The sequence below is a fragment of the Monodelphis domestica genome, chromosome 2 (assembly GCF_027887165.1).
Source record: "Monodelphis domestica isolate mMonDom1 chromosome 2, mMonDom1.pri, whole genome shotgun sequence".
Classification (NCBI taxonomy): domain Eukaryota; kingdom Metazoa; phylum Chordata; class Mammalia; order Didelphimorphia; family Didelphidae; genus Monodelphis; species Monodelphis domestica.
In genome coordinates this window covers 122,272,300-122,297,470 of record NC_077228.1, presented here as the reverse complement: position 1 = coordinate 122,297,470, position 25,171 = coordinate 122,272,300, and the positions used below count along the sequence as shown (strand labels likewise).

The following is a 25,171-nucleotide window of genomic DNA, read 5'->3' as shown; positions in this document are numbered from 1 at the left end:
GCCCAGATGGCTGTGGAAGCAAGCGGCCTCTGGCATTTTCTACCCCTAGGAGGAGAGGAACAGAGAAAACTCTTAACACCCTCTTAGCCAAACTAGAACTATAGCCTGAAGGGTTTTACCTGGGAAAGTGTTTTGTTTTGCCTAAATTTTCAGAAATCTTTTGCTTTTTCTTGCTTTTCCTCCCAAATTGTCCCAGATTAGAAGGGAAAAAACAAACTAAGAAAGAAATTTTGTATATCAAATTTCTTGGATAAAGGTCTCACTAAATCAAATTTATAAGAATACAACTTCCCAATTAACAAAAAGTCAAAAGATATGAAGTTTTCAGTTTAAGAAATCAAAGCTATTAATGATCATATGAAAAAAAGTTCTAAATCCCTTATCTAGAGAAATGCAAATTAAAACAATTTGAGATACCACCTTGAAGTTATCAGATTGACCAATAAGATAGTAAAATGATAAGTGTTGGAGATAACCTGGCAAAATTGGGGCACTAATGCATTCTGGTGGTAGTATGAACTGATCCAACCATTCTGAAGCACAATTTGGAACTATGTCCAAAGGGCTATACAAAAATGACCTTTGACCTAGTATACCACTATTAGGTCTGTATACCAAAGAGATTTTTCTAAAAAAGGAGAAAGGACCTATTTGTACAAAAACATTTATAGCTGCCTTTTTTTTCTGTAGTGGCAAAGAATTGGAAATTGAGGGGATATCCATCAATTGGTGAATGTTTGAGCAAATTGAGACTTATGATGGTGATGAACAGGATGCTTTCAGAAAGACCTGGAAAGATCTTTATGAACTGATGCAATTAAATAAGCAGAACCAGAAAAACATTGTACACAACAAAAGCAATATTATGGAATGATCAATTGAAAGACTTAGCTACTCTCAGCAATTTGATCCAAGAAAATTCTGAGGGACTTAGGTCAAAGAATGCTATCCACAGCCAGAAAAAGAATTGTTGGAGCCAGAATGCAGATCAAAGCATATGATTTTTCACTTTTATTTTGTGATTTTAGTTTTATATGATTATTTTCTTACAAAAATTAACAATATAGAGATATGTTTTGCATAATACATGTATGGCACTTATTGAATTGCATACCAGCTCCAGGAGGGGGGACAGAAGGGAGGGAGACTACTTCAACCATACAATTTAGAAAACATTCATGGAAATTTATCGCATAGTATTGGTAAAATATCTTTATAATAAAAGATGAATGCTAAGTAATTTTAACAATCTAGCATGTCCAAGGGAAAAAGATGAGAAAATATACCTCTCCAACTTTGCAGAGCTCTACAACTGTGAATGTAAACACAACATATCTCATGAAGCTGATTTTGCTATAGTTTTTTTTCCCCTCACTTTTTTTCTTGTTAAAAGATAGCTCAAGAGATAAAGGAAGGAACAATATAGTAAAAAATGAAAGTGATATGAAAATTAAAAAAACAAAAAATATTTTATAATAAAATTCTGGTTTCATTCAACTCCCAGTTCCAAAATTGACTATTTCCATCAGTTATCATCTTTGCTGATGTTGGAAGAAGTATATGGGAAGACATTCATATGAAACCAAAAAGCATCAATAATAAGAAACTAATTTTAAAGAAAAATTAATGTTAGCACTTCTAAATACATTCTTAACTCTTCTCTAATACCCCAAAATCTATTTTATTGGCGACTGTTCATACTACATTTTATAACCAATTTATTGATGGGTTGATTTTTGCAAATGCAATATATTTGAAATTTAAAAATATTTCATAAATAAGACTTTTGTCTCTATACTATACATTTTTTGTCACTATATGATCTTTTAAGGTGAGTTTTTATCTTTTATTTTCTTTGCCATCCTTCCATAGTATAACAAGTCAGTTTTCTGCCAACAACAGTTACTCACTGAATCCTTAACAATAGTTTGATTTCTTTTCTCTAGAGAAGTGAGAAATAATTAAATCATGGGGCTACCCAAAGAGTACTTATTTCTCAACCTCTTAATTTTAGTGCCTTCTTTTACTTCCTATTTATCCTATATAAATATTATTTTAACATCTTTTGTTTACTTATTGTCTTCCTTGTTAAGATATTAAGCTCCTTGGGGCAGGAACTATATTTTGCCTTTTTTCATATTCCCAGTGCTTAGTAGGGCTATTCATACTAAGTACTTAATAAAATGTTTATTGAGTGACTAAATATAAAATCTTTTTATTTAATTTCCCCCAACTACATATAAGATTTCTAACATTTTTAAAAGAATCGAATCTAGAATTTTCTCCCTCTCCCCACCCCCACCAAGATGATAATCAATGATATAAATTTTACATATGCAATCATGTAAAACATTTTTTAATATTAATCCATAAAGAAACAAAAAAATGTTTAAAAATTTGCTTTGGTCTGGATTCAGAGACTCCCATCAATTCTTTCTCTGGAATCAGATAAAATTTCCTTTTTTTTTTTTAAATCATGAGTCCTTTAGGGTTGTTTTGGATCACTGTATTGGCAAGAATAGTCATTGCATAGTACTCCTGTCAATGATCTTCTGGTTCTGCTTACTTCACTCTGCAAGTCTTTCCTTCCAGGTTTTTCTGAGCTCCTCATCATCATTTCTGACAGCACAATAATATTCCATTACAATCATACACCATAACTTACTCAGCCACTTCCCAATTGATGGGTTTCCCCTCAATTTCCACTTCCTTGCTTCAATAAAAAGAGCTGTATATATAGGTCCTTTTTGTTTATCTCTTTGAGATACAAACTTAGTAATAGTAGTAATTGCTGGGTCAAAGAATGATTTATGGCCCGTTGGGTCCAAATTGCCCTCCAAAATGGTTGAATCAGTTCACAATTCCCCAAACAATGCACTAGTGTCTCAAATTTTCCCCACATTCCCTCGAACTTTCGTCATTTTCCTTTTCTGTCATAATAGCAAGTCTGACAGGTGTGGTATGGTACCACAGATATTAAAATTTCCATTTCTCTTAATAGTGATTTAGAGCATTTTTTCATAATGCAAGAGAGCTTTAATTACCTTGTCTGAGAATCGCCTGTTCATATCCTTTGACCATTATCAATTGGATAATAACTTGTATTCTAAATTCAATTCATTTGTCTTATGTACATTATACTATATGTATATAAGAGAGACCTGTTGTAAAATTTTCCTCTCCATTAGGATTGTGTATTATTTTCCATCCTATTTGCCCTACTTTTCCTTTTCTCTTTTCTTTCATTCTGTCTATCCCCCAACTTGACCTTTTTTTACTAGGCTTTCACTTATCTTAGCCCCCCCTTCCCCACCTATTTCCTGTAAGATAGATTTCTATACCCAAATGAATGTGAGGTAAAGCACTGGATCAAATGGTCATTTCTCAATCTTTAACCATCTTGATTTCAATGTGGAACTGAATTGATGATGCCTATCTTAATGAAGGCCAATTTTTTTTTGTATTTCTTTTTCTTACAGGTTAACTATTATACCTTTCATCTGATTAATAACGTACGACTTCTAAGCATTCTCACACACAAGATATATTTCCCCAACCCCAAAGGACAATAAAGAATCAATAATATATTTCCATAAGTCATGTATCAATTTTTTATTTAAACACCTGTGTTAGCTATACACTTCAAAATCATAATTTCACTATAAACAAACTATACATAGCTTTTACTTACTCCTAAAAATACATGGTTTCCTTATTTACTCAGGTGGACATAGGATCATCATAATTCCTTCCACAAATTCTCTCACATGTCTCCTGCTACAGACTAAAACTAGAATATAACATACATTTCTGATACTATTAGACATTTTAATGAATATAACATACAATATGGTCTGTAGGTTTAATGCATCATCCTCCATTTAGTTGAATATTTTACAATTTTATCCATATAACTATACAAGACTATTTACATTACTGTACAAGGAGGAACGCAAAGAGAGAATGAAAACTTTCTTGTTCTAACATTGCCATCTTTAAAAAAAATCAACAATTGTAAGACTGACTAAAACAAAAGCCTTTCGGGAAGGCTTTTACAAAATGTTTAATTCCTATGGTTTGCTTTATAGCCCTGATACTCAGGAGATGATTTTTAAACTTTATTGAACCTTACAGGATTCTTCTTTGGACTGTTTGACTCGCCTGGTTCTCATGCTCTCTTTAGTTGCATCATCCGAAGATTTTTTTGAAAAATTATTTGTAGACAGAGGAGATCTTGTGCTGGTTTCTGCACCTGTCACAACTGATTCTACTTTGTGCTGATGGACATCTTTTGCCTACAACAGAAACATTTTTGTGTTAATGAATATAAACATTTCTGCAAATGTATATACCAGTGGGCATCGTTAAACTGTCAAATATGTTCTAAGTAGAAACTGTATGTGTTATTGTTTCTCATTTCCTGAGCAACATGATTTAATTTATCGGGGAAGAAATAAGAAAGTATAGCCTGATTTAGTAGTCAGCAGAGTGATAGGGAAAAAGGCCAGGACAATTTGGGGGTCATTTGACTTCATCTGAATTTGAAGCCTGGCTTCTCTGCAAGTCTACTTGAGCCATTAAGGAATTTTGGCTCCCAATCCAGTGTTATTTCCATTTTCTAATGTTGATGACAATATATTTAAACTTAAAATTCTAATAATTCTTTTAAGTGATTTATAAAGACAAGCTACCTGACCTCAAAGTACACATTTTTTAAAGTATTACAGGAGGTAAAGAAATGTATCATGTTGTTTTTGTATTATTTATTAAGATATCTGATTAAACATTGGCAGAGGCAGCTGTCTGATGTCAATTCTCAGGAACACAACTCCCTGATACACTAAATTAGAACTTGCTTCTTAAAATTCCATTCAAACATTTAGCATGCTTGTTTGAGTAGATTAAAAATGTCTTTATTCTCATGGAAATCCTAGTCTAACACAGAAGCTAAGAGTTGAGAAATGTTGTATTGACAAATGAAAGGAATAAGAACATTGAATGGGAAGGATAAAGGTTATTTATTAATTTTATGATGAGCAAGTAAGAGGAATAGTATCAATAAAAGCTATGTGATTGGATTTGAAGGAAAAAGTAGGAAAATGTTGAGCCTGTTTGCTTTGAATATAGTAGGTGACTAACAAACTACTAGATGAATGGAAAACTAGAGCTGCAATCAGGAAGATGAGAGTAATTTTAGTATAAGCCAATACATGTAACAATATTCCTGTCTAGAAATGATCAGATATGAGGATATTCCTAAACCCTTTATATTTATTTATTTTTACATTTTATATTATTATTTACGTATTTTTTAAACACCTACCTCCTGTCTTAGAATCAATAATAAGTATCCAATCCAAGTAAAGGCTAGGTAGCTGGGGGTTAAGTGATTTGCCTAGACTTTCTAGGAAATGAGACCAAATTTGAACCCAAGACCTCCTGTATCCAGGACTGGCTCTCAACCCACTAACCCCCTTCAATGCTCTTTCAATGAAGAAAGGAGAAAACATTTTTACTTGCAAAAATTGTAAGTCAAGACAAAAGATCAAATAATTTAAATTTTTTCCTCTTGTATAGCTGCAATCAGTTTTCAAAACAGGTAGGACATAAATAATATAGTTTGTGTAAAGTGAAATTCTACTAATGCATACTTAAAATATATATACATATAAGTTTTGTTGAAAAGTCACCTCAAGTCTGTGGTGCAGTGTTTGGAGCTCTGAATTTGGAAACAGAGGACTAGGTTCAAATTTCTGGCTCTGACATAATTGTGTGACATTAGCAAAAATACCTTTTGTGGGCCTCAGCTTTCTAAACTGTAAAATGAGGGGGCTGGACTAGGAGAGTTCTTAACTAAACAAGGGATACAAGGGTAATCTAAAACATGAGATGCTTTTAGATACACAAAACTCAAAAAAGATTTTGTAGGAACAAAATCAATGTGCATATATTAATAAAAGAATGTGTCAGGAAGAATATATCTTTGCATCAAATACCTCTAAGAAGAGACTAAAATCTAAAATAATATAAAGGGTATTCACATACATATACACAATCCAAAGCCATTTCTGGTGACCAAAGGATAAAAACAGTTTAAAAAATTATTGCAAACTATTAACAACCATATGAAAGACTGCTACAAATTACTAATCATAGAAAGAAAAACTCCAAAACTTCACACCTAGCAAATAGGCAAAGATGAGAAAAGATGGAAATACTCAATGCTGGAGTGAAGTCAGGAATACAAATACACTTTTGGTGGAGGGAGTACAACCATGAAGAAAAGCAATTCAGAACCATGCTTTAAAAAATAGTGATCAAAATGTCTAGTTTTTGAGTCAGAAATTCCATATAACCCTAGGAAAAGACACAAATGTCCGACATATTCCAAAATATTCATGGCATTGCTTTCCAATTCTTTACTAACAGAGCATCCATCATTTGAAGAAATGCTAACAAAAAAAAACTGTAGTACAAGAGTACAGTGAAAAATAACTACATCCTAAAAAATATTTTAAAAAAATACAAAAAGTAATTCAGAGAAGTATGGGAAGATGGATATCAACTGGTACAAATGTAAGTGATTTCTTATGACCACAACGATATTAAAAATGAAAGAACAATTTAAAAACATTTAATACTTTTGTTCCCTGAGAAAAGGAAGAATCTCTCCCTCATTTCATTTTAGATGTGGGAGATAAAAGATGAGAAATGTTGCTTATATGATAGATGTGTTGGCTGATTTTTCTGAATTGTTTATATTCTTGTAATAAAAAACAAATAGCTAATAGGGAAAGGAAAAATGGATCACATTCAGACATAAATATTGAAAAAGAACAAGAGCAACAAAAATAAGACATTCCAACCATACCTCAACAAACACAAAACAATCTCAGGGTTTCCCAAAAGTAAAATGGACCACCAAAACTAGGTTGTCATCAACCCCAAGCAGTTGCAGAACCAAATTTTACCCTTCTGTGTCCCTGATGCTGCATATCTCTAATCCTAAATCATGACTAATTTGGGAAGTTATGATCTGTAATTGATTAAAGCTTGTTTTCTAAGTTTGATCCCCATAATGGTCAATTAGCTTTACTCAGCTTCTTCAAATTCAACATAAAAGACACTTTACTTATCACAAAAAAAGTTCAGGCTGTAGTTAATAATTGGTGTAATACAAACCTATTCTCTCTGGTTTAAGGAAAAAAAATAATTTACAACATATGCCAAACTTAGGACTAAGAGTAAGTTACAAGACTCTCCAACTTCATAGTTGGAAGCATTTTCATCAAATTCCTATTTAAATATTATTACATAGAGAAAGTATTTGAGAATAAACCACTGATCTTATATTGAAAAGATATAATACATCCTTCATCATCAGACTTAGCTTATACTACAAACTAAATATATTTTTTAATTAACTTTACCTTATCAATTACTCATACTTTGCATATTTTCACCTATTGCAGGGATCTCTGGAACATAACTCCTGTGATAGGTGAGGGATCACTGTTTCCTTTTTTTCTTTTTTGAACCCTTAACATCCATCTTAGAATCAATACTAAGTATTAGTCCCAAGGCAGAAGAGAGCTAGGCAATGGGGATTAAGTGACTTGTCCAAGATCACCCAGCTAGGAAGTGTCTGAGAGCAAATTTGAACCTAGAACTTCCCATCTCATGGCCGTTATTGTATTTGGTCATTTCCAAACATTATTCATTGGAAACAATGATCATTTTCTTTTCTTCCCCCCCCCCCCAATAAGATATTTTTAAACGATAGGATGGAGGAGTTAAAAACAAGTTTGAGTTTGATCAAGTTATTTTTTTCAGTCCTCTTAGAAGGATGCCTCATCATTTCCATGTTCCATTTCAAATCAACACATACTAAATACTAAGTTTAAAGCACTGGAGATTCATACACCAAATGATCTTTACTTAATTCACTCCACAGTAAATCTGTTACAACCAGTTATTAATCCTTGGGCAATTGGGAAAAAATAGTATGAACTAAAGCCCCCCTAGAGTACAAAGCTTTTTTTTTCCCTTAGACAGCAAATCCTAAAAACCACATTCAAATTAATTTTGCTATCAAATGTATGATAACACACAAATGAGAAGAGGAAAATTACCATATGGCCATTTCTTCACAGGCTGTGCTATTTTTGTTATATATACTTGTTCACATTATATACATACATATATATATACATATATATATATATAAAATACATAGTATCTTTATTATACTATTCACATACATATATCATTTCTATACATACATATATAGTGAACTGAGTGTGTGAAAGAGAGAGAGAGAGAAAAAGAGGGAGAGGGAGAGACAGAGAGTTATCAGAAATATCAGTAAAAAACCTCGTGACAACTTAGGGCAGTTAGTGAATAAAAGGAATTTATATTAAGGGCTCACAATGTGCCAGGAACAGTGCAAAGCACTAGGGTAATAAAGAAGACAAAGAACAGTTAAGTGCCTGCCTTCTAGAAGCTTACATCCCAGACATGGGGGAAGGGATAGGCAGAGAGACATGAAAATAACTAAGAATGTATGAAGTAAACAGAGAGTAAATAGGCCTTAACTTGAAACATCAAGGTTGGGAGAAGGTAGGGAGATTGGGGAAGGTCTCCTACAGAAGGCAGAAAGAAGAAAAGAAATTCAGTGCCTGCAATGTGCCATGCATGGGGTTAAGTGCTAGGGATCCATAGAAAGGCAGTCTGTCTTCAAGGCGCTTACACAGTAAAGGGGAAAAACTTGCCAACATCTATGTTCAAACAAGATAGAGACATGATAAATTGGAGATAAGTGAAGGAAAGTCTTGCAGAAGCCAGGATTTGAGCAGAGAAAGAAGCCAAGGAAGATAAAAGACTAGGGGAGGGGGAAAGTATCCAAGGAAGAGAGACAATCAATAAAAATGCCCAGTTAAATATCTTGTGAGAAAAAAGGCCATTGTCCCTCTTCTATCAAATGTATGATAACACACAAATGAGAAGAGAAAATTTACCATATGGCCATTTCTTCACAGGCTGTACTATTTTTGTTACATACACTTGTTCACATTATATATATACATATATATATAAAATATATAGTATTTTTATTATATTATTCACATACATATATCATTTCTATACATACATATATAGTGAACTGAGTGTGTGAAAGAGAGAGAGAAAAAGAGGGAGAGGGAGAGACAGAGAGTTATCAGAAATATCAGTAAAAAACCTCGTGACAACTATGGGCAGTTAGTGACTTCTATAGAACATGCAGAGGAGAGGAAGAAGACTAGAAGTGGGAAGGGGCTAGGTTGTAAAGGGCTTTAAAAATCAAAGGATTTTATATTTGATCCTCGAGGTGACAGAGAGACATCCAAGGTTTACTGAGTGGCATGATCCCATTTAGGAAGACCATTCTGACAAGTAAGTACAAGAAGGACTGGATATGATGAAGAGTTTTAAATGCCAAAGAGAGACGCTACTTGAACCTCAGGGGAGAGAGGCACAGGAGCTCAGGATGTGGAGGATGCTACAACAGTATAACTGCTAGAGTTGATATTGACACACTAATGTTTGCAGAATGGCTTCATTTGATCTTCACACCCTGAGAGGTAGATGTTATCCATTTCAAATGAGGAAACAGAATCAGCAAATACATATTAAGTGACTTGCCTTGGGTCTTATATCTTTTAAATCTGCGAGGCAGGGTTGAAACTCAAGTCATCCTGATTCCAAGTCCAACCCCTACTCCCCTGACCTGGCTGCTCTACAAAAATCACATTGGCAGCTGAATGGAGATTAGAGCGTCCTGAGCAACACGTGAGACAGAGGCACGACTTTAAAGGCTATTCCAAGAGTCCAAATGAGAACCTGTATGAGCATTAAAATGATGACTGCAAGAGAAAGGAACATATATGCCACATGTGGAGACAGAAATGACAAAATCTGGCAACTGACTATGAAAAGTATAAGGAGGTCAAGAATAATACTGAGGCAATTCACCTTGGAATGTTTGGCACCCTGAACAATAATAGGGAAACGGGGAATTAAAGGAAGTTTGGGGAAAAGACAAAATAGTTCTGTTCTGGACCTATATAATCTGAGATAACTAGAAAGCAGTAGTCAGGCTGGAGAAATGAGGGCTGCCTATGTAGACGTGAGAATTATCTGTAGAAATTACTGAATTCAAGACAGTTGATAAGATCATCACATGAAGAAGTATAGTTAAAAGATGGCCCATAACAGTCTTAGGGATTATCAATCATGGCCAGTGGTTCCAGGACTAATGAGGAATGAGCAAAGGAAACTGAGAAGTGATGAGATAGTTTGAGGAACCATGAGAGCAATGTCACTAAAACCTAAAGAAGAAAAAATATCCAGGGACAAAAGGAATCAACAGTGTCAAATGCAGCAAAAAGATCAAGAATGATCACAACTGAAAAACAACCTTTAAATTTAGCAGTTTAGATATCCCTGGTAAATCTGGAGAAGTTGCTTTGTTTTGTTTTGTTTAAACCCTTACTTGCCATCGTAGAATCAATACCATGTATTGGTTCCAAGGCAGAAGAGAAGTGAAGGCTAGGCAATGGGGGGGTAAGGGGGTTGGCAGGGGGTGTTGGTGACTTGCCATGGGGCACATAGCTAAGAAGTATCTGAGATCAGATTTGAATCCAGGACAACCTGTCTCTAAGCCTGGCTCTCAAACCACTGAGTCACCCAACTGCCCCCAAATCTGGAGAAGTTATAATCATTCTGGAGGTTTGTTGTTTATAAAGTGCTCTAAGATCTTTTTGCAGTGACAAAGAAATGAAAACAAAAGGGGATCAGCTGAAGAATGGATGAATTTATTTTGATATATGAATGTAATAATTATTGTGCTGTTAGAAATAACAAAAGGAATAGTTTCAAAGAACTCTGGAAATACTTACATGAAGGACGTGAACGTTATTAATAGAACAATTCATACAAAATACTGTAAAGATAATTAGTTTGGAAAACCAAGAACTTGGATTAACATAAGGATCATTCACAATTCTAAAAAACCCCTGATGAAAAGATGCTACCCAACTCCAGATAAGAGCTGATGGACTCAGAGTACAGAATGAAGCATATTTTCTTCTTTCTTTTTTTAAATTCTGGATAAGAATAAGATAAAAATTTGTTTTGAAAGACTATACATATTTTAATGAGTTTTGTTCATCTTGTCTTCTCAATTGATAGAAAAGGGCAAAGTAAAGAGTGAATTCAAAACAGAAAATTAAATTAATATTTTAAAAGATGTGTTCAGAAAAAAACAGGAAGACATGAATAGATGTCAAGTGAAGTGAGTAGAACTAGAATATCAATTCAATACTTTTACAAACGCAATGGTCAACAATAATTTCAAAGAACTAATAACCTTCATTACCAGAAAGAGGGTTCAAGATGCCAAAAGAGATGTATATCTTTGAACAGTGACTATGCATATATATTTATTACAAGGGTTTTCTTTTTTTTTCTCTTTTAATTTGGGGCACATGAAATGGGTGAAATAAATTAAGTACTTGTTATTTGATAAAAAATAAATGCTATTCTTATTAATGTAATACTAGGGATTATTAATGCCACCAGTATTTCTTAAAGAGTAAGTTTTACTGTTTGTAAGAACAGGACTAAGTTCTTTTAGTTTTATATATACATACATATGTAGCATTGTGATCAAGTATGTTGCCAATGGAAGCAAGAAACCTAGGTTCTAGTTATATCTCAGATATTTATTAGCTCCATATCTCTAGGAAAATCATTTAATCTCTGAGGTGCCTGTTTCCTCATCTATTAAATGGAAATAAAAGCACTTCTACTACATTCTTATGAGATTTAAGATTTATAGGGGGAAAAAAGCATTATACAACTTATTATCACCACACCTAGAAAAACTACAATGACATTTTCGGTATAAAACAAACATAATCAGTACATTCATATAGTCAACTCATACATTGATACAAGCAAAACAAACAAAGGAAAACCACAAGATGGGAGCTAAGTTGAATAGTAGAATGGAATTTGGGTAGAAGATCCTCTTTCTATAAAGCTATGTTAACGATTTTGCCTTCTACAACCTATCATGACAAATTCAAAGGTCACATGAAAAAATTAAATAATTTGTAAGCATGATTATGTTTAATACTCTTACCTATATAATGCCTTTTTCTCAGCTGGAATGCAGATGTTTAAAACCACCTGCAAGTACCTTAATGAGGAAAATCACTACATTCTCCTTCCTCATCAGGAGATTTGTAGGTTCCATCAAAGCACTGTTTAAAAGTACTGAAAAATACTGAAGTGAAAAAATACTGCCTTGAATAAGCAAATTATCAGTGTCTGAGAGCAAAGAGAAATGAATAAGCAAATTATCAGTATTTGGGAGCAAAGGGAAAAAGACACCACCTGGAAGACCTCATTACTAACTTGAGAAATCTTGTTCTTATCATCTCATTTGGGATTTTGAGGTAATGCTATTTCAATTATCATAGAACTATTTATCACATCAACTATTTATACATAGCATTGTAGTGTTCTATATGATCATGGATTTGTCTGTATAATAAAAAAATAGTGCAATGCCTTTCCTTAGGCATTTTCACTGGTCTTATTTTTATTCATTTATTTACACCTCATTAGAAGAAAGGTCAGATATTAAAAGTCAGTAAGCACAGGGGTGGAAAGTGTAATATCAAATTCTTTCCCAAATACAATACATAAATTTCCTATGATTTCAGATGAGATCACTGTACACAGTAGTTATTTACCATTTGTGATTTGCTGCCACCAGCTGCTGGTTTGAAGGTCTCGGCAAGATTTTTTGACTCTTTCTTCTGTAGATCTGGAGGTGATAGTTTCTGTGCAGCAAGACGGGGGCTGGTCCTTGTCTTTGTAGCCATGGTTGTTCTCCGAAGGATATAAGGGCTTGTTTTCTCAGTAGGGATATCAGCAAATCCTATGACAAAAGGTAGTTTTTAAAATGAACATTTCATACTAGCCACAGAACAAGGCATATGTATTTTGATCTACTGTAGGGACTTGTCTTAGAATTCCTAAAATGAGATTCCATATCATGAAGAATTAAATAGAGGAAAATTTTGTCTGTAGATGCCTACATAAGCATGTGTATGTAATACATGCACTGACAAAGAACAAAGCACTCTGACAAAGACACTCTTGACAAAGACAAAAAATACAAAAACTCTGACAAAGAACATAGCAAAAATCACCAACTGAGTCACTATCAACTCTGTAGATGGTTTGCTGGACTTCCTGTTAAGCCCAAGGCCCCTTGCATGCTTTAGGTTAAGGGAAGAAAGAAAAAAAAGAAAGTAGAAGAAAAACAAAGAAGAAAAAGAGTTGAAAAAGAAAGAGTAGAATCTATTGTAAGTGGAAGATAAAAAGAAAGCCAGAAAATCAAATGGCTCCCAGTGATTAAATCACTATCTTCATCTAAACAACAGAGTGGTTGACCCAATATTCAAAAACCCCTGAGCATAAAAACTGAAGGAGGTTACTAGAAAGGTGCCACAAACAACAAAATATTCAGAGCGTCACACATTGTGTAGTACCAAAAAATTTGGTTGCAATGACAGCATATTTAAAAAAAAATTTTTTTTTTAATCCCTATTCCTTAGGGCACTTAGGTGGCTGTGTAAATGAAGAGCCGGGACTAATGTCAGAAAGATTCATCTTTCCTAGTTTCAAATTTGGCCTCAGACACTTAGGATATATTTACTGATAGGATCCTTTATAGTATAAGATGTTAATGATTTATACTCAGGGCTGAAACAAAAGAAAAGGTAAAAGGCATAGCAAGGAATATCAGGTGGTGATATCACCAATACTCTCACACTGATACACCTAGTTTCTCAAATGACAATCAAAATAGCAATCAATTACTAGGGTTTACTGGGAGAACCCCTGAAACTGAAATTCTGGCTAAGATTCAAATCTGGAGCTATTTTTTGTTTGTTTGTTTTTTAAATTACTCAAATCAACCTACTTTTTGCAGGTCATAAAGGCCAAATTATATACTGATATCTATAAATGTTCTAAAAATGTTAAAAGGTAATAGGTCCCCCTTTTCCAAGGTTTGACCTTCCACAGTTTGTTATTCAAGGATGATCCAAAGTACCAGAAGTCTCCCCAGAAGTGCTAGAAGTTCATAAGGAAAAAACAGTAGTCCACCTGTGGCAGTGGTCTTTCCCCCATGGTGATCTTGTCTGCATTCACTTTTGAGGTTTTGTTGTTTGTTTTGGGGTTGTTTTTTTTGGGGGGTGGGGGGGACCTAAGTCAAGCAGAGGGCAGAAGTGGGAAAAGAATGGATGGATGGATGTTAAAAGAGAGAAAGAGATAGAAGTCAGCAGGAGTTGACTTTATCCATGGTTTCAGTAGGGTCTTGGAACGTATCTTTCAGGGATACAGCCCCCTCCCTCCCCTTACCCACCCCCACCCTTCCCGCCAGTTGTATATTTCCATTGCATTAGACAAGATTTTATTTCACACACTAAGAAAAGGAGGGTAGGGAAAGAGAGAAGCCATTTCAGAAATAAGAGTTACCTTTCTTCACCACCTCTGGTAATCCTTCTGGCTCATACTGAGTGTTCTCCAAGCCCCTTAAGGAGTATGTGATGCCTTTTGGTGTCACCTCCTTCTTGATCTTCTTAATAAAAGTCTCTGGTGTAGAAGGCAATGCGTCTCCATCACTTTCCTTGGCAATACGAGACCTTGGTCTCTTGCTTGGAACTTTCCCATGACTGGCTAATGTCTTATTTTCAGTAACAGGTTGACTTGAACAGTGCATTGAATCATCTGAACTAAGCATAGGAGAAGACTGAGAGGCAATTTTTCCTTGCAGAGAATTCAGGAGAGTAACCTGTGATTCTAACATATTTTTAGCTTTTTCCATCTTCTCATAACTAACAAGAAGGTTGCAATACTTATCCAAATATTCATCTGTCTCTTTATTTTTTCCTTCAATCGCTTCTTTCAGTTCTTTCACCTCAGCCATAAGTTCTTCTACATTAACACCCATGGTACTATCTATTTAAAAGGAAAGGTCATATCAGAGTTAAGTAGTTGAAGCAGCTCTAATTTGTTAATATAAATAACTAAAATTTAAACAAGTAGAAAGAACAAAATTAAAACTTTTAGAATACATATTGGAACAGATCAGCCAATCCCTAATTATGTTTATAAAGGTAAACACATAAAGACATTATTAAATTAGATCCACGGCTAATGAAACAAAATTTTAGTTAAACCATCCAGTCATCACTATAATATCAAATCATTTTCTTCCAGGGTTGCTTATAAAACCAAATAAATAACTCTGAATTTCACTTCCTACTTTCTCTAGCCACACTTCCTGTTAACAATAATAATGTGCAAAGAAATGATTTAAAGGAGATGGAACAAATATACATTCAAAACTAAGTAAAATAGGCTTGCCCTAAATAATTGAGTTACACACCCACACTCCTATACATATCTTCCTGTGACCTATTAGATTAGGTGCTTAGTGTTTGGCTAAAGAAATACATTCACCAGTGAACCATGGGCACAGATAGTCAACTGCATCACAGATATATGTATGGGCAGGTATGCAAATGTTCTAGAAGACAAAGCTATCCACAGAACAGTGATTCTCCCTTGTTATTAAGTATAGGACAAGCCTTTACCTCCCAACTCCTTCTACATTTCACCTAAAAAAATAATTCCCTTGATCTTATTCCCTCCCATTGCTGTTCTCGGTCTGTCCCATCCCTTAGTGTCCAAATCTTAGTTACCGTGCCCAAATTCTGTCAATTCTATCTCCACGTGTCACATATATTGTCTTCCTCTTTACTCATTAAGTGCTGTTACTCATTATTTCATCATCTCACCTGTATGATCCAAGCTGCCCCTTCCCTTGATGATCTCTGTGACTCCAATCTTACTTCCTTTAATCTATCCTTATCATTTGCAAAATAATTTCCCAAAGGCACAGGTGGAATTCTAGCATTCTCTTTTAAATTTATCAACAAACAGGTATTTAAGGCCTAATATACTGGAACCAAACCTGGTTTTTTGGTCCCTTCCTTCACAAACTCAACATTCCAAACTAATTGAGCTATTAAGTTACACTTTACAGCACATGCCTTACTTGGTTCTCTGGGTATTTGGGGCAAAAGGTCTTCCATGCCTGGAAAATACTTCTTATTCACCTCAACATTTTACAAGTCGAAATCTTCATCCTTTAAAGAAGTCACTCCTCAAGTCTAGACCTTTATCTTACCTCATCCAGCATACTCTCTATTTTATGTATATAAAACATATTATATACCCTCTAGTAGGTTGAAAGTTCCCTAAAGGTAGGCAGGAAATGACTTTTCATTCTTGTTTCCTAGCACAATATTTGCACAAGTTGAAGCCTTAGTAAATGTTTTTTTTGAATTTGAAGATCCTAGTTATTACAATATGAAAACAATGTGGTTTCTTCTTAATTGATGGTAAATCTAAAAACAAATTCAAGAGTATGAATTATTGCATCATTGAATAACAACTCAAAAGGGCATGCATCTCAGATACTACATGAATCAGAAGAGCATTCCTTGTTGAAAAAGAATCCTGGTTATTACTTCTCATTAATGCCTACTTTGTTTCTGATTCTCTTGTAGAGTTTCAAGGCCATTAATTTCTTTCTGTAGTGCTTCCTTTTCGTTCTCCAGCTGCTTACAGTTTTTTATCAACAACTGTATTTTTCCTCTAGCATTCTCATTCTCTTTCTTCAACTGAGTTACATATTTTACATTTTCCACCTAAAAAACAAAACAAACCATTTCTAGTTAAAACCTTATACATTTTAAATAATCTTTCTTTATACACAAATAAAGTTACTTCAGTGGATTCCAAACTTATACTGTATGGTTTGTAAAGTGCTCCCTTTACAACAGCACTGTGGATTATATAGCCCAAGCAATCACTCACTGTAGGTAAACTGAGGTCTAATTATTAAATGACACTATCATTTGTATAATTAAGACTGCAGAACTGAGTCCCTTAAGGCATAAAAGCAGGGACAGCTAAGTGGCTTCGAGTAAAGGAGTAGGTCTAGTTCCAAATCTGACCACAGATACTTCCTAGCTGTATGATCCTGAGCAAGTCACTTAACCCCAATTGCCTAGGCCTTACCACTCTACTGCCTTGGGGCCAATACTGAGTAATGATTCTACAACAGAAGGTAACAGTTTAAAAGAACAACATAAAGGTAGTCAAGGTAGACAAGTTTCAAGTAGGTTCCTTTAGCTCTAAATGTCTGGATGACCTATCTCCAACCATGACATAAGTTAAATATTTACCATTAGATTAATTTCATTCATTCATTCATTCATTGGAGTCTGACTGAATCCTACAGCTATAAACAGATATGTTACTTTCATTCCCTTTGTCATAAGGAAACAATTTGGGATGGAAATAAACATTAAACCATGTAATAAACTGCCAGTGGGAAAAGGGATAATGACCTGATCTAGTAAATCTCTGCCACAAGGATATGGATTACATGACATATGGAGATGAACTATATTGGGTCACAACTCAAAACTATACTGAGTGAAGACACGGTATAAGGAAGACTCACACTGATAGGCAATGCATTTTTAGGTTTTTTAAAGCCAAATACTAGTGTTATCAAGACATTATGAGGATGAATCAGTAACAATGAGCAGGAAAAACTTTCCAAAATTACAAATTATATGAAAATATAATTATTCAAAAAGAAACCAGATGACAACTTGTCAAGAATGCACTAAGAAATTATTCTTATTTAAGCAGGGTAACTTCTGAGGTCCTTTCTAGCTTTGAAATTGTCATTTAAAAATTTCTTAAGAAAATAAATACTTCACTATTCAAATTCTTATACATCTTTGAAATTTTAAGAATTTTTTAAAAATATTTAATTGTGTCACTTAAGTCATTCACAATAACCTTCCTCCCTCCCAAAGGTGAGAGATTATTGAATACTTTACTATAATAAATTTTGCATAATATAAAAATACCTGGACTAGGATTACATGAATTTATACATTGTTTTATGATATGTCCGTATATAGAAGAGCTGAAAATACAAAGTAGTGCCCTGGTTATTTCTAAAGAAGCCTCAGACACCTATGATGAAACTAGAACAAGTGACTAAGCAATAAACTGATTTTAAGGTGATGAGATTTACTAGTATATCACAAGTAACTCTGTCCTAAACCATAACCTTCACATTGATCTCCACAACTCCTTAATCTCCTTTCAACAGAACTCAGGGAGAAAGGCTATCAAAATATGTTTATATGTGCAAAGATAAGAAAAGTTAGCTCGTCATTTCTCAGTCTTTTCAGCAACACAGTCTATGAACTTCAACAGTACTATCTTTAAGCATGAGTTAATGTAAAGTGAAAAAAGGGAAACATTTAAACCCCAACATTATAAATTTAATGTAAATCAAATACTTGTATTATTGTCACTATCATTAATGTCCCTAATGTTATGTATTAAATTAGGCTGAATGTTATCATGGAAATACCTTGGTTTTCTTCAAATCTTCTAATATCTTACTAGTGCATTTCAGAGAATTGGTTAATTCTTCTTTATTGGACCTCAAAATCTCCATCTCTGACTTGTGTGAGTTGAGCTGCTGTTCTTTAGCAGCCAGTTTCTCTTGATAAGCCTCAATTTCCACTTCATGCTAAGAAAGATAAAATATAGTGTTGGTCAAGTAGCTCAGTTGATAAAATAACACATTACAGTCAAAAATATCATTTCATAACCTGGAAGAAAAGTCTGGGCTTCAGAATTATACTTTCTGAAATGAAGATTGCAGAACTCTACCACAGGACCCTCTCTTTAAATAGGCAAATGTACATCTTTATTAGGAGGGGCACAAAAACAAATGAATTTGTATTACTATGTTGTAGGGGAGGTGTTTAATATTTATATATATATATATATATATATATATATATATATATATATACACACACACACACTTATAAAAATGTACAATTTCTCATTCACTTCCTCCATTGAATTAAAAAAAAAAGAAAACCCCTTTAGCACATATACATAGTATACACAAATTTCCACATTATTCATAATCAAAAATCCATTACCTCCTCCTCCAGGAGATGAGTAGTGTGTGCTATCTTCAGTAATGTCCATCGTAAGGAAGGCAGTGCAGTATAGCAAATAGAAAGCTTCACTCAGATAGGAACACCTAAACTAGTCCCACACTTCAAGCCTATATTGGCTATGTGACCTCTCAGTGGCCCAAGACACTCTGTAAAGATCACATTTTGCAGAGAAGTTGGCAATCTACCTTGGTTAAGGAAGTCCCTTACTGGAGGTTACTTATACCACTGAAATCACAATTCTGAATTTTTTTTAAAGGGATAATAATCACAGAACCAGGTTTAGAGGAAAAAAATATCTTAGACATCATCTAGCCCAAATTGTACCTTAAAATGACAGTTAAGTGCAAATTAGGGGAAAGCTAGGTGGGTCAGTGAAGAGAAAGGAGACAGGAGGCCCTGGGTTCAAATCTGACCTCAAGAACTTCCTAGCTATGTGACCCTGGGCAAGTTACAACCCCAACTGCTCTTTTACCTTGGAACCTTCACTTAGTATTCATTCTAAGCCAGAAGCTAAGGTTTTAGAAAAAAAGATAAGGGTAAAAGAGATTTACCAAAAAGCTCTAGGAGTACAAAGAAAAATTTCTTAATTCAATAATAATTGAATAACTTGCCAGAAAGTACCATATACTGTCTCACAAAGATTTTAACTGTTTTTAACCTTAAGCATGGTTTGTTCACAAATTCACATATAGGTACAGTCATTTAAACATTCACATGATGCACTTATGGAAGACTCAAGAGTATCAAGAAAGATAAGAGTTATCTGATGTATACAGACAATATTGTTCTTTATTGGCAGCATGTCACCTATAAAGTCAAGAATTCCTATGAAGTAAGGCACTTTTCAAAAAGACAATTCAAGATCATCAAAGATGTTCAGAGCCTTAAGTTAATTATCATACCTCCTAAAAAATCCCTCCAGTAAAAGCTGTAACAAATTTATCTTATAAAGATCTGATATTCAAGAGCTATAAGCAACCAATATAAAACAAAATTCCCTAATAAAACAATGGCCAAAGGATATATGATATTAAGGAAGGAGGCTGGAATTGGCCTATCTTCAAGTATTTAAAGAATTGTCATGTTGAAAAAAGATTGGGCAGTATGATACAGGCGGGGGATGGGGAGTTAGAAAAGAAAAATAACTAGAATCAGTGCCAGAATATATGAGTTCAAATTGAAACTTACTGATGGTATGAACCTTGGACAGGCCATTTAATCATCTCTATCCTTAAGATTTCTACTCTATGAAATGAGATTAAAATAAATGAATAAGGCATTAAATCACAGGACATCTATGATTCTAGACTTTTCTATTTGGAACCTAAAAGAAGAACGAATAGCAATGAGGGAATTGAGGAGAGAAAAATTTACTAAGTATTAATTGTCCAAGATTATACTACATAAAAACAATGTTTCATATCACTGACTTCCAGTGAATGACCAGTTACTGTAGAAGGAATTCTTATTAAGTTACAACTAGACTAGGCAATCTCTGCTTTAAGATTCTTTCCAACTCTAAGTTTCTATAGACCAGGAAAAATTGGGTGACTTGCATATAGTCCACAATTATTTTTTACTAAAATTGGACTAAAACCTAGATTAACTGATTTGACAATAAAGAACCTTCCAATCGCACTATCCTATTTCATTCAGCAACAAATATGGGTGTGGAATACAGAAACTATGTAAAAGGAACTAAGTACCATATAATGACAAAAAGAAGGTAACCATAAAAAAAAACTTTTTTATAATTAGTGCATTAAAGTCTTAACTTTTAATGAAATTCTCTATGTCTATTCCCTGGTCCTAATTTTAATCTTAGTTCCAACTTTGCCAAATATATTAAAACCTTCCTCTGATACAGTTCTTAATGCTCCATGCTGAAAATAATACTAGTGGCAGAGGCCACTATGTTTGGAACTTCTAGAATTCAGACTATTTAGATGAGGCCAAAGAAGTACCTGCATTAACACTACATTATACTCTACTAAAATACATAAATACATTTTAAAATAAAAATACATTTTACCAAAGTCATAGTTTGAGTTCATATGGATAACTGAAGAATCTAAAAATTGCATTATGATCTAAATTTATGAGTTTTAATCTTACATAATTTCCTAATATAATAAATAGTGTAACATAAAAATGTATTAAAAATTAAAGACATAAGAGGTATTTTTATAAGAAATACAGAATAATTCAGGGGTAAGGAAAGATTTGGTTAGTATTGCACAAAAATAAAAATAAAAAGGGACTTCATGTCACTGAAAATTAATCATTCAACATAAAATACTCAAATCATTAGTATTCCTGTAGGTTACCAACAAAAAAAATAGAAAAAGATATTAGATATTATCTATAGAATTTTTTAAAAACGGAACTATCTATACCATGACACACAAAGGAATTATATTACTCAAACTACAGAATACTCTTTACAGAAATAAAAATAGACCTAAATAACTGGAAAAAGACTAAATGCATTAGGTAGGTCATGTCAATATAATAAAAGAGACAAAGACTACTCCTAAATTAACTTACATTTTTCAGTGATGCACCTATCAAATTACCAAAGGATTATTTATAGAGACAGAAAAAAATAACAGCAATAGTCATCTAGAGGAAACAAGAGATCATGAATCTAAAGGAAAGTAACAAAAAGAAATAGAAAAGGAAAAAGCCTAACAATATCAGTTCTTAAATTATGCTTTAAAAAAGCAGTAATCATCAAAATTATTTGATACTGGCTAAAAAAATAGATAAATTAATCAGAACAAATCAAGTACACAACATTAGAGAAGCAAACACAGTAGCATAAAGATTCCAGTTACTAAGTTAAAGATTCAACAAACTTGGAAAATAGGAAAACAATGTCAAAAATTAGGCATCGACCAACATCTCACAACATATAGCAATTTGAACTCTAAATGCCAAATGAAGTAAATGTAAAGGGTTGTCATCATAAGCGAATAAAAGGAATGAAAAAGAAATTGCCTTTTCAATCTAGAGATAAGGGAAGAAATCATAACAAAAGAAGAGATAGGCTCACAAACTATAAAATAGATAATATTTTTACATAAATTTAAAAGTTTTGCACAATAAAACAAATACTACAAGAAGAGAAATAACTAAGAAAATATCTCCAGTCATTTTATTTGTTAAAGCTCTGATATCCAAGTTACATAAAGAACTCAGAATATTTATCAAAGTCAGAAAATATGAATACGCAGTTTTCAGGGAAATTAAAGCCACATGAAAAAAAATGCTCCAAATCAGAGAGACACAAAAATTAAAGTAATTCTGAAATTCTACCTCATACTCATCAGATTGACAAAGATGACAATAGAGGAAAAGTATAAATATTGGTAACACTACAGGAAAACAAAGATACTAATAATTTGCAATTGGACATTGTTAAAGGTACTCCAGAAAGCAATTTCGAACCATGCCCCCAAACTCACTACCCTTTGACTCAATTATACCACTATTTAGGCATATACTCCAAAGAAATAAAAGAAAGTGGAAAACAATCCATAGGTACACACCCATAGGTTTCTTTTTATAGAAACAAAAGCTAGAAATTAAGGGAATGCTCATCTCTTGGAGGACAGCTACACAAATTACCATATATGAATGTAATATTATTGCACCACAAGAATAGTAAAATAGAAATTTTCAGAGAAAACTGGGAAGACTCCTATGAACTAGTAAAAAAGAGAATGAAGTGAGAGCAAATCTGCTTGACACTACATATTTGTTAAGAGGGTTTTTGTTTTTCCTTTTTTTAAATTATCTTTTGCTTAGTGGGGAGTAGAGAAAAAGAATGCAAAATGCTATTTAATTTTGAAAAGTAATAAAATTTACTTAAAAAACAATCAGATCACTCTCCAGGTTCAGATGGAGACAGCTAACAAGAAAAGTGAACAAACCATTTCATTTTTAGATAACTTTAATTTTTAGGAAATTTTTCCTCATACAGAACTAAAATATATCTCCCTATAACCTCTACACATAACTACATAGGAAGAATTGCTACTACTTGATCATCCCAAAAAAGTTTAGGACACAGTAATCTGCATATATTATATTCCCCTAAATGGAGTTAAAAAACTATTTTGTTTACTTTCTTGAGTAAGTTTCATGTTTCTTATTGGCATCCTGAAGCCTACACTGATAGTCTGATATTTCATATCTTGCTTTCTCTTCACTTTCCTTGGCTCTTTTTCTACATAGTCCAAACTCTTCTTCAGTTCATACTTTTCCAGAATTAGCTTATCCAACTGAATCTAAGTATCAAAATGTTTATTTTTTTTGATAAAACTTTTGCTTTCCTTTAAAAAAAAAAGCAAATGCCTATGAAATGTTAACTTCTGAGGGGAATAATTTTATATATGAAAACAGAGACCAATAATATGTTAAAGTTACAATTTTTGAAAAAAAGAAGTAATCATAATATATAACAATATATCCAACATCTTAAAAACTTAGCGAATCAAGAAACCCAAAAGTTAATTCTTTCATTCTCATTCATAAAAAAAAAATTTTTTTTTTAAAACCCTTACCTTCCGTCTTGGAGTCAATACTGTATATTGGCTCCAAGGCAGAAGAGTGGTAAGGGCTAGGCAATGGGGGTCAAGTGACTTGCCCAGGGTCACACAGCTAGGAAGTGGCTGAGGCCAGATTTGAACCTAGGACCTCCCATCTCTAGGTCTGGTTCTCAATCCACTGAGCTACCCAGCTGCCCCCCATAAAAATTTTTAAATGAAAGCCAACATAAAATATGTTCTATACATGTCTAAATATAATTTTAAACTTTTTTTATTTCTCAAGGATGTTCTAAGTATCACAGTTTATATAATGTTGCTCTTAGAAGATGGGAGTGTATAGTTATTTGCCCCTAAACTAAAAGATTCCACAAATCTGTGCCTTCATAGCTGTCTTTTTCTCCTTCACTGTCAGTGGCCATTATGTCTACTATAGCCTACTATGTCTACTCATAATACTCTAGCCTTTAACCTGAATTAAACAAAGAAACCAGATATCAACTTACTAGAATTGTGTGAAAAATAAAATCACTCATCAAGGGCATTACAAGTTCTTGCCTAAGAAATCCTGGACTAAATTATTTAGTGCATGGTCTTCTGAATGCTTATTTGACTGATCCTAAGCTTTACTTCTTCCACTTCTTTTGACCTACTAGAATTGAAAAACACATAAAAGTAACAACAAAGTAGCCAATATTTAGTTTGAGGTTTTCTCATTTTGGTCTCACAAGAACTCTTAGGCAAATATGACGGATACCATTACCTCAGTTTTAAAAATGAGAAGGTGGAGAAGTCTGATCATCATCATATGACTGGGTATCATTGTGTTTAAAAACAAAGGTTTTAAAGATATTTTGTATGTCATGCTTCCTTAATAGGCTTTTAAAACTTGAAATTATTTAAATGTAGTCAGTAATTCAGAGAGTAACTTACTTTACTCTTCTCTGCTTCTTTAATTTTTATGTAGTCAGTAAACCTGTTTTTCTCTCCATTATATTCTTCTTGTAACACTGTCATCTTTTGCATCATCTCATTTATTTCATGCTGGAGCAAAGCTTCATTATTTGTAACTTTAGTTATCTGAAATGAAATCTTTTATGCTTAACTGATACATGAATATTTAATCAAATTAATTACTTCTTTACAAAATATTCTTATTAAGTTCCCAAGTCTTCAAAATAAAATATAACCTGGAAATTCTCACCTTACTTTATAGCATTCTAATAATTTTCAAAACCCACTAGACAAGTATTCTTTACTTTTCAGCAAATATTTAACAGAAAACAAGAATGTCAAAGGATACGAAGTCTTCAAATCCTTGATAAATAAACAATTACAAATTAAACCAAAGCCATACTTATGAAAAAACAAAAAGAAAAACACTATATGAAACAGCTTCTTGGATTTGATCAGCCCTAGGTTCAC

General features: G+C 33.3%; 1 protein-coding gene across 1 annotated transcript in view; it reads right to left on the bottom strand.

The window, feature by feature from the left end:
* Positions 1 to 3,597: 3,597 nt before the first annotated feature.
* Positions 3,598 to 25,171, bottom strand: part of CENPF (centromere protein F) — a 74,369-nt gene continuing 52,795 nt past the window's right edge. The window contains exons 14-19 of the mRNA XM_056815920.1: positions 24,680 to 24,826; positions 18,590 to 18,751; positions 16,673 to 16,835; positions 14,596 to 15,078; positions 12,801 to 12,988; positions 3,598 to 4,295 (exon numbers count right to left, since the gene is read on the bottom strand). Of these exons, the coding sequence (XP_056671898.1) occupies positions 4,119 to 4,295; positions 12,801 to 12,988; positions 14,596 to 15,078; positions 16,673 to 16,835; positions 18,590 to 18,751; positions 24,680 to 24,826 (1,320 nt within the window). The 3' untranslated portion in view covers positions 3,598 to 4,118. The remainder of the gene's footprint in view (positions 4,296 to 12,800; positions 12,989 to 14,595; positions 15,079 to 16,672; positions 16,836 to 18,589; positions 18,752 to 24,679; positions 24,827 to 25,171) is intronic.